Source organism: Rhincodon typus, chromosome 16, assembly GCF_021869965.1.
Source record: "Rhincodon typus isolate 14 chromosome 16, sRhiTyp1.1, whole genome shotgun sequence".
Lineage (NCBI taxonomy): Eukaryota > Metazoa > Chordata > Chondrichthyes > Orectolobiformes > Rhincodontidae > Rhincodon > Rhincodon typus.
This window is the reverse complement of record NC_063347.1, coordinates 37,564,356-37,575,768: the sequence shown is the minus strand read 5'-3', so window position 1 is coordinate 37,575,768 and position 11,413 is coordinate 37,564,356. Positions and strand designations below refer to the sequence as shown.

The 11,413-nt window shown below is 35.6% G+C and overlaps 1 protein-coding gene across 3 annotated transcripts in view; it reads right to left on the bottom strand.

Annotated features, from left to right (window-relative positions):
• Positions 1-320: 320 nt before the first annotated feature.
• Positions 321-11,413, bottom strand: part of kbtbd8 (kelch repeat and BTB (POZ) domain containing 8) — a 47,747-nt gene continuing 36,654 nt past the window's right edge. For all 3 annotated transcript variants that reach the window (XM_020527952.2, XM_048606504.1, XM_020527954.2), the window contains one exon: positions 321-5,202. In XM_020527952.2, the coding sequence (XP_020383541.1) occupies positions 4,739-5,202 (464 nt within the window). In that variant the 3' untranslated portion in view covers positions 321-4,738. The remainder of the gene's footprint in view (positions 5,203-11,413) is intronic.

Sequence of the window (11,413 nt, the reverse complement as noted above, 5' to 3'; positions counted from 1 at the left end):
ACCAGCAAATGAAATAGATGATTTCACCAGAGAAATGACACGTCCATGCTGTACCTCATAGCTGACACCAAGATAAATGTCTACAGTTTGAAATTAACAGATATCAAACTAATTCTTTCTGCAATAAACAGGTATATTAACATTCAGGAGAGGTACCCCTTGAACATTCCATGAAGAAATTAGAATGTTCCTAAAACGATGCTGAGGTCCGAATACCATAATCTGGATTATATCCAACGGTCTTATTTTGTGGAGTATGCAAAACATGTGAAATAGTAAATAAATACTCAACTCAAAATGATTACTGTCTACAGAGCTGAAAAACCTCAATTACCCATATTTTAATCAATTTATTTCAAGAATATAGTCTCAGTTTGTTACAAGTCACATATACTTTAAACTACATCACATATCAAGTAAACCAGCTTATCCCATCCGAACACCAATTCTGAAGCATTCAATTCAAATCATGTGCAAGTACAGCTAGATGTCTTTTTACAATTCTCAAAAAATTCAAGTGATTATATATAAACCTGAACATACATTTCAAGTCACATTAAATGTTAACTATAGCTAAATCTTTGCACACAATGGAATGAGCTTTGACAGCTGAAGCAAAGAACAAATAATTCAGCAAATCTACAGTGCAAATAGATCTAAATTCTACAAATTCTTTTAAAAATGCAGACAGATTCAACTTCACAAATCAGAAGCCAGCTTTTGTATTCATACAATTCAAGTTGAATATCACGGTGCAATGAGGACTCAGTTGCTAAATTTTATATTTTTAGTTTATCATGTCAATTCAATATTCTCCCCCCCACCAAAAGGTCAATATATCTTATTTATAAAGATTGTCCTAACCAGCAGCAATGTTACCTAATGAAGATAATGACAGGATTTCTGAAAATTATGCAACACACTCTTCTGTAGCTTCTTATACTACTTAATGCAACACTACATGTGGAAAGGTGCTTCAAAAAGTTTGCAGTAACGAAGTGGTAAGTGGTTAAAAATTTAAAAATTGGAGTTAAATTACTTCATCATGAAAATGAAATTGAAAAGAAAATTAGGGGATTTCTTTGTGGTGCACTCTTTTATGGAGCCAGAGTGTTGCAGTCAAACAATGGTTAAGTTGTATAACTAATTTCTGTAAAACAATGGCATACTTAAAATCTTACTGCCCATAAACATTTATCTGAACCTTCATTATTGCTTTTAAACTAATTTAATGCACACTCAATAATTCTGCATTAAACAAAAACTAAGTTTTGCTATTTTAATTTTGTAAAATATAGCTGCCATAAGTGACTTTTCTCCACGCAGAAAGTATTGAATGTTTATTCTCGATTTCCTCCATTGCTATTAAGATATGGTTAAATTGCAAGCCAGGTTTGTGGCCAGAACACCACCTTTGAAGTGAATTTAATTTTTCAAAGCTGTTCTAGGATGCAAGAATACAAGATATTTTGGAACTACTTGTATATAAAATTCTTAAACAGGAAAAATGCACTGCATGTAGAATGAAAACATTTAATTCATTTATGATGCACCATCTTGGAAATTAAAACAGCGAACTACATGGCACTTAAGCTATTAGCTCATGGCTTACCTGCCAGTTCACTTGAGGTACTGAACATTTCAGATCTTCTAAACATCAGTTGTTATGACTGGTACCCACTGTGGAAGTTCACCAGAACACTGCCACATGTACTAATACACAATCATAAGGCTTCTGAAATTTGATTATCTTTACCTTGTTGCAGAAGATACAGCAGTATGCTCACAGTAGTACGGAGTTCTGGAATTCAAAACTGTAAATACCAGGAACAGTAAAGTCATAAGAGAAAAGAATCCCAGGTAAGGATGGAATTGGGACCAAAATGAAGTATGGTTCCATCCCAGTTTAGATACTAGCCCGCTAAAGATGAAATTTTACTACTTGGAATTTTTTTTTGGGCCTGGTGAGATTTTGCATGCTAATACACAGCAAGATGATTTAGTGTCATTTTTGTTAAAAAAAAAAGGAATGATTAGAGCATTATAGTAAAGGCAAAGATTCAAAACAGAGATGGAACATTCAGCCATTTGAAATTCCAGTAATAAAACATCATCCATCTTTGGCACTCACATGAAGCCTCCAGCCCAAATTATGGTCTCATCTAGTATTTAGAAGAGCAATCCGATGACAGTACTGCATCATCTAATTTGTGGGTGATTCTGTACGTTGACCAAAACCTAGGCTCCCAGTCATTTCTTTAAAACCAAAGGAAGTCCCCATCAGTCTGAACTACAGTTCAGTTTTCTAACACCGTGACTAAAGCTACCGCACCAAGAACAATCATACTCATATCTTTCACAAATAACTCACTGAAAACTCCCAGTAAAGAATAAAAACCTATCTAACTGATTGCATGTTTTGATAAACTTAGAAAGGTGGCAAACACAACATTCAGTGCTGGCCACTGCTCAACTGGTTGAAAGAATAAAATGCGACGTTGTGAAACTTTTTTTTGCAGGAGGACTTGAGCAGGGTGGAACCACCAAGTATCCGTCAACACGGTGAATCAGCTATCACACTCCGTCTGATTGACTAGCTCCACTTACAATGACTTACATGGCCCTCAGATCATCATTCTATATTTTAATATACTTTTTGCATTGCTTCAAGGACATTCAGAATTCTAAATTTATCTTCACCTTGAATAGAATGCAATGATACTTGCACAACTTGGATACTGAAAATTCTTCAATTGGGCCTTCACTAAAACATTCTACCAAGGTATGGAGTCCACTCAAAATTAGATGAAATTACAATAAAACAATTTACAAGACTTCAAACAATCAACCTACTGGTTGGAGACTAGTTAAGTTCAAATCAATGCAATTTACCTTAAATTATGCAAGAGGAAATACAAAAACATTGGAACAGTCAACCAGAATTCTTTCCATGAAAGTTAATGCTTGCTGACAGGCAGAAATGGGATCAGGACAAGAAGTGGAATTTAGCTGTTTTCATAACATCTTTCCTGGAAGAAGTTTACCTGTTAAACTTGGAAAATGATCTAGTGCAAACAAACTATTTGCTGCATTATGTAAACCTAATTTTAAAGAACCTTCCAACATTGTGCAGCACTGAAAATATCTGTTAAGCGTGCACTGAGTTTAAACAGGCCATGCTTCAGATTTTACAATGCAAGAAAGTTATTTTTAGTAATTTAAAAATCATGAAAAGAAACCTTTAATGAAATCAGTTATGAACAGATTAGAAATGTTGAAGTTTGGAAATATGGATAGATTAATTCACTGACTGTACTAGAAAAACAGAAGGATAAATTTGAATTAAGCATGATTTTTAAATTTAATTAAAAATGCATACTTTCATTAACAGAAATGCAGATGACATAATCAAAATAGAGCAAGCAACACTTTTGCCTCGCTAAGTTCACACCAATCTTAAGCGAATTACTGCTAATATGAACTTAGACCAAGACAGGGGTGCTTTACATCTGTACCAATTCACATCATAGGTGGATTATGCTGGAATTCCAAAAAACCTGCAGTATATACACTCGAAATGAAAGTAAGATTTACTTCATGTAAAATGAATAATAAACGACACTGCTCCATAGAAAGAAGGCAATCATAGCTTTCAGTTTCTGCAGGAGTTAGAGATGTATTCAACAGGGAAAAATTCATATCTTATCCACTTCATTCTGAATTTACAAAATCAGACATATTACCGCAATTCTAGACTGTTCAAATTAATTGGAGGCAGCACTGAATGCTGCCCCATAAAGTTAAGTCAACTGGTAAGGTTCTGGTTTTTCTGCAGTACCGAGAAATGATCTCAATACTACCAGAAGCCTTTTTTTTATAAAAACATCATTTCTTCCCCTCATTTCTGCTCCACACTAAAACAGTATACCCTGTTACGACAGTAGGCACATGTACCTCCTAATAGTTATATCAGTTTCATAAACTGGTTAAAGGTTTACCACTTGTTAATTGCACATTTTCAAACTTACAAAGCTGTGGAATTTAAACTGAAAGATTTTAAAGTTTTTTAAAGCAATGAAGGGGACTTAATGATGGGGCTAAGCGAAACAGTTTTACGTAACTATTATTCTATGCAGTGTGTATTTATTTCAGGGCTTGATCCTGGTACAATATTTCAATTAGTTACTTTAAGTGATGTAGAACCATTTAATTCACTAGTTTCCCCATTAAGATCTAGCCAAAATATCTTCACATTTGAATCAGGTCATTAAATGTAAAATGGTCAATTTTCAAATACAGACACTTAAATACAGATGCTATTACTTCAAAACAAATTTATACCCGTATGTCTCATTAAAGGCTTTAGCTTATCCATAATGTTGGGCGAAATAATTTCTTACTGCCAAGCTGAAATTTGCCTGCTAGTCTGCATAGTTTTAAGATTGCCAGGCAATGGACAACTGCTGTACAATTCAAGAAATGCCACTGAATGAGCTAGCTAAAAATAAAAATAAGCTATAATTCATGTAAGTAATTGCACTTTTATATTCCCCAGCACCAGTGAAAAGTTAGTAAAATTTGATTATAAAACTAAACTTCTGAACAAGTTCAAAAACACTGCTACTTTCAAAAGCACCTATCCGTTTTCATTAGTGCTTTTAAAACAGCCATTTTGATTACACAAAATACTGTTAGCCCATGTCACACCATTAGTTCATGCAAATTGCCAGAAGAAAAATCAAAACACTTTTTGAAGACACTGTGGATAAAGTTTGGCAACAACACATTCAAAATGGCGGCCAAGGTCCCATAGCTTGTCTGGTGACTCGTACACTTTCTTCCACTCATCAGATTCTTCATCATATTGGTATAAAGAGTTCTTACGACTAGTACGGAAAACATGTTCCTCTACTACCACTTGCGTTGCTCGGACAAAAAGATGCAGTTTGTCGAGGAGCAAGAAAAGTTTAATGTAGGGGTTTGTGGATTGATCCAGAGGAAGGTCCTTCTTCTGCACCCATTTGTTAAGTTGGATGTCATAAGTCTCCACTGTAAGCATTCTTTGATGTGCTTTACAAATTCCAGCTACATAGTAGATGGAACCTTTGCAGACAGCTGACAGCCCCTGGGTTCTAGGCACACTCATTGGCGTCAAACAGCCCCAGTAGTCTTTGTGTGGATTGTAGCACAGAAAAAACTCACCTAAACAAAATACAGACAATTCAGACTTTGTTGATCAGAAAATGTTTGAAGTTGCAGTTTTATTATTATCCAGTTACCTTATAGCACCCAGATCGGTTATCAGTTTGCTAACCAAGTTGATCACATGCATCAGATCACCAATCAAGCACTCCCAATTTCAACCACATTGCAGCATAGTTTGGGTCACTAAAAACAAGTAGTAACCAACAATAAATGAACAAATGACCAGGCATTTGACTTGCAGTATTTTACATTTCATTTAAGTTCTTCAGTCATTTAAGTCATATCACAGCTTTTTATTAACCCAGTTATTGGTTTTTAAGTGCAACATTGTTGCTTGGTAATGAAGAATTTGAGCGAGGCTGAAAAAAAGATATGGTTGAATCTTTTCAACTTGCATTCATCAGGACAATTTACAAGAGAACTGATTCAAGGGAGATTAAAAAAAAACCACTGATACAGCATGAAGGAACAGTGGTGATTGGTTAGTGAGTAGATTCTGATTGGTAAAGATTTGCCATGGAGAATGCTTCAATTAATTATGATTGACATTTAATAGACAGGCTTGATTTAAAATTGACCCTGACATTGCTGAGGAGCCACTTGAAAAAGTCATTTGCTGTTCATTTATTTGGTTGAGTTGAAACAGGTTAAGTGCACATGTTCTTTCTGGAAAGAATAGGGCCCTGTACATTAAGGTGTGGGGCTTCCAGGACATGCAGCACTTTCAGATTTACAATGGGAAATGTTTAGACTCAATGATGATTAATATAGATATTCATCGAATATGAATGATCAGCCTCCCACCGATAGTCAAGTCAAACTGCACAAAAACGTGAAAACCACACTTTTGTAGTTACAACACAAATGTTCTATTTCACAATCTAGTCATAGAGATAAGAGACAAAGTAGCAATGGAACACCACTGTCAGAACATTCTTAGCATAATTCACTGTGGTCTGCAAGCTAATACTGGATGATAATGTATTAGCAACTTTTTTATAACATGTTAGCTTAATCAATACTTGCAAAAGAGTCTGAAACACAGACAATGTTTTGCAATTAAAGAAACATTGCAATGCAATGTAATTTACCAAAGAAAATTCAATTACTTACAACACCAGTAATGACTGGGTAAGTCCCATCCAGACGGTCAAGATCCACACTTTAAATTTATACTGCTAACGTGAACATTGAATCGAGATTGATTTTTGGTTTCCTACATCTTATGCATGCTGTGACAGGAACATGAAGCCATTCTATTTAAAGCAATTTTAATATTTAACCAATAACTTTCTTCAGAAGCTGCCCTGGAGATTTTTTTGAACGATGCCAATATAAAACAAAAGGCTTAGGAACTCATGAAAATGGTATATGTGCTTTGGGTAGCTTGAAGCAAAGAAAAAAAAAATTAGATTCTAAATGTTAAATGTAAAATAAATAAGCTGCCATGTACAATAATATACCAGAACAGGAACAAATGGGTTTGTCCATTTCTTGTGGTCAAATTTTTATTTTAAATTTTCTACTTTTGAAGGCAATTAACTGCTCGGTTTACTCAATCTGGAAACACCCAGGTGAAAGACAAACTCCAAGAAAAGGTTTAGTTTAAATGGCTCACCAAATAACTTCTCAACGGCTGTTAGGAAGGGGAAATTAAATGCAGGCCTTTCCAGGAGACCCTCATTATGTGGAATGTTTTCATTCACCATGCTAGTTTAAAACTGTAATCAGAAAAATGCATGCCAGCCTCAAGGCAGGGGCAAGGGTGTTAACTATCAGTCAAACATGCCTTAAAATGAAAGAACAAATACAACATTGAATGTGGTCTTCTGTCAAGATATTCATTATAATAAGGAGACCAAGATGATCAATACAAGAAATTGACTAATCAACTGAGATTTTAAGAGGTTTCCAAAATAAACTGTGCATTGCTTGGAAGCAAGCTGGTGGCACAGTAGCAGAAGATACAAAAGCAACAAAATAATCAATCACTTCAACCCAAAACAGTTGCATGTGCATTATGCAATTTGATTGCAGGAGCCAACTATACCTGACATCACAAGCATAACGCAACATTACAAGCATCGCATTCTTGTATTCCAAGGAACAAGATCATTTTGATTGACTGTTCCTTAAACCTTTTAACTGGTTACAGCCTTGAAATTCACCCTCTTGATTATTCTTAATTCCTGAAGAAATACTAGATAATATTTCCTGTAAGGGGTGTGGTGGTGGGGAGCAACCTCATTTAAGAGCCTGACGGCAGCAGGGAGTGAGTTACTTTTCCAGTTTCCAGTCCAAGAATAATGATGATCTGCATCAGGGTAATTGAGGGATGAGAGACATCTAAAATAAGGAGTACATTTACTACGTAAATTTTAAGAAAACTATATAAGCAGACAAATGGACTCTGGTTAAAAATATTTGTCTCCCATGCAATCACTGAACATACTGTGTATTACAACCAGTTCTAATATTTCTCTAAATGCACAGTAGCATGCATCAGAAATTTAAAATTCAATTCTTTTTTGTTGTTTAAGTTTGGAGAGGGTGTGGGAAGACAGAGCACACATAAGGAATTAGAAATAATGAAACGACAGCTCTTAATACCAAGGTCACTGCCAACTGGAGAATGGTGGACTATTATGAATACACATTGATACACAGGCTAAATATATTAAATCACTTTGTAAAATGTTATCAAGCTCTCTCTACCACCCAGCCAGAGAGTTAATCCAACTTGCATTTTACCTCTAACAGCACTAGGTCAGGAATGAGAATTCTATATCCCACACTAGAATTAGATGGTCACAGTATTAATAACCAGAGGCCTTGATTATCAAATCGATTGCAGAGAAAAGCTTATTTTATCAACTGGGATTTTTCAGTCCAACTGTCAAATTTAGAACTTTTTAAGTTTCGTCCAAATTGGAATCAAAAAGGTCTGACAACTATCACAGCTTAGCTAAGAGAAGCCTGAATGAGATCAAGGCTGAATTTTAGCATAAGCATGCAAGTGCAGATATAATAAACACTCAAATTATTGGCACTGTAATTAAAAACTAAATAAAACAAATTTCACCTGCCCATCATGTCAAGAAATACACCCTAACTTACCAGTACCTGCTTAAATATTCATGGTGTTGCTTCAGAGTACTTACATTAACCCAGCAAACTCACTGCCAAATTGATATTGAAATGAGTTCAAAGTTTAAAAGTAGTACTTCTGTCATCAGCAGCTGCCACTAAACAGGACAAAACACCAAATTTAAATGAATCACTAAAGTGATAGTTCCTCAAAACAGAATTAGTGAATTGCAACAGGTCGATTTTATTCATTCTTGAGTCATAAGCATCAATAGCAAGGCCAACATTTAAAACCCTTCCCTAGGACAAAAATAGCTTGTTAGGTTATTTCAAGTCTGACCACATTGTTGTGGGCCCTTTGTCACAACACAACAAAAAAAAATTGTATCATTATATGGGAACTCAAATTCTAAAGCAGAAATAAACTGGTCTTTTGGTTTTCAGTGCTGTGAGGTTGCGATTTTTTTTAAAAAAGGTCAGAAGGTTATTTGGGACAGTAAACTAAAAGATACCTTTCCAAGAAATCATGTTACTTCATCTAATTGGCTCAACAAGCTTACTAGAGCGATAATTGCTGGTTACTGTTGACTTTAGTATTGACCATCTACAGCAAGACGGATGGCTAGAGCCCACAGGCAGGTTGAGTTCAGAAGAAAAAGATCCTTACGAGAAGGGTAGTTTAACTTTCAGCAGCCTCAAGGCTGCTTTCCAGTTGTCTAATTAACAGGGTTTGAAAAGTCCATTTTTTTCTTTTAGGCTTCAGTGAGGAAAAAGCAGCGAATTAGGTTGTCTATGTATCTTTGGGAAAGATGGAAAGAATTACATCTGGTGAATGTTCAGAAAGTCACCAAAAGGAAACACTTGCAACTGCCTCAGTTCAGTAAGAAATTTTAAAGTGAAGAGAGAAGTGACAGTTCACTGAAGTTGAATGCTTGTAAAGGACATTCCTGGGTACAAGAACTGATTCTTTTAGCTGTTTGTAAGATCATTCAAAAGTGTCATGCATATATTAGTTTTTTTGATTAAAAAGTTACATTATTTTGTTAAAAGTACATTAGTAGCCTGCGGTCAGTCACTGACCACCAGGTAACCAAAAAAAAAACCAAACAAACACACACTTATGGTCGATTGACCCAGGTTTCACTCTGAAATCGGTCACGTACAGCATTACCACCAGAGAGTAGCACAAAGGAGTGAGGCTCGTGCAGAACAATCAATTTCTAAAGAAAATGTGTGTAGCTTCTGTGTACAAAAACAGGATTTGCTCTTATTATTAGAGATTTAAATTGCAAAATTGTTTTGACCACTGCAAAGACTTTTCTGGTAGAAAATAAATTGATTATTTGAAATCTTTCATTATAGCTACATGGAGCTAGTGAATAAGTTCAAGGTAGAAATAAATGTGGTACCACAGAAGGTTAAGATGATTAAAACAATTACCCAGCATTCAGAATTAAAAGAGAAATCTAAAATTGATTTGTCACTGCTAGAATTAGTTAATATTTAGTTAGATATGAAAAATCAAACTGGTCTTAGAGAAATAAACACAAAAACATGAATGGGAATAAAAAGGAGCAAGGGAAAGAAGTGAAAATAAGGAGGGCAAAGTGAATGACAAAGAAAACAAAAACTCAAAATAAGAAAGCTAGAATTGCAAAGTGAGGGCAGTGAAACAGTAGCTTGGAGGATGATTCATGTTCCAAAGAGAAATTAGATCAGTAGTAGGCCATTCAGCCCTTCAAGCTTGCCCTGCCATTTTATAAAACAGTGGCTGATCTGCCCCAGACCTCAGTTTCTCATAGCCCTCAACTCCTCGCTACTTCAAAATGTATTTCCTCTTTAAATGCTTTCAGTAATCTAGCCTCCACAAATCTGGAGATAGAGAATTCTAGACATTCACTACTCAGAAGGAATTCTTCTGCATCCGAGTTTTAAATGAGTGTCCACTTATTCTTGAACTATATCCTCTAGTTTGTGATTCTCCAACTAATGGAAACATCTTCTGAACAACAGAATATAAGCTAGATACTGTGGATGCTGGAAATCTGAAACAAGCACACGAAATGCTGGAGAAACTAAACATGTCCGACAGTATCTGAGGAGAGAGAAACAGAATTAACTTTTTTTCTGATCTGAAGAATCTTCATACCAGACTCACTTACTGAGCTTATCCTGCTTTGTGTTTGTTTCGCAACAGCTACCTTGTCAACCACCTCCCCCCTCCCCTAGAATACTGTGTGCGCTAATACGATTGCTCCTCATTCATCTATCCTCTAATGATGAAGTGCACCTTTTTTGCCATTCTTAAGAGTCAACCCTTCCACCTGAGGAATTATCTAGTGAATCTCTGAACTGCCTCCAATGCCAATATATCCCTTCTTAAATACAGGGACCACAACAGAATAAGACTACATCTTGCAGCTCAACTTTACCAACTTTGCTTGTCATATCTACAAAGAATTTAGGAAATCCAAACATGATTTCCCCTTTTACAAAACTATGTTGATTGATTGTATTAATTTGTTTTTGAAGTGTTCTACCAATTTTTCCTGAATAATAGACCTAGCCTAACATTTCTCATTGGGGAAAATGTTAAGTAGCCCTTAGTTTCCTGCTTGCTGTCTCCTTCCCTTATTGAAGCGGGGCAGGGGATTGGAGGTGTCACACTGGAGATTTTCTGTTGAGGAATTTGATTACATTGCTATACTGAAATGCTTAAATTTACAGAGAATGGAGTTGAAGATATTTAGCCTTATCTGAAAGAGTTAGCTGAGAAGATGAAGTAGCTAAAAAAGATGTGGGTCTTAAACGTGAGAGTGTTTCTTAGTAGGAACAGCCATGTCTAGTCTACACTAGTCCGTCAGGAAGAGCAACCTGAAGAATACAAAACTTATTGAAAGAATGATATACTGATCGATAAAGCATGATCCTCGAGCATATCAATCAAAATTTACGACTAGAAGACAGGCAGCTAATTAAACATTTGTTAAACTTGCGAGGGGTCGGGGTGGGGGGGACGTTATGGGATCAGTGGTTTTGATCACTGAAGTTGATAAAGTTTTGAAAATGTAAGGCAACTCATGATAATGCGAGAACTCCAAAAGTATTCTGGCAATCCTTA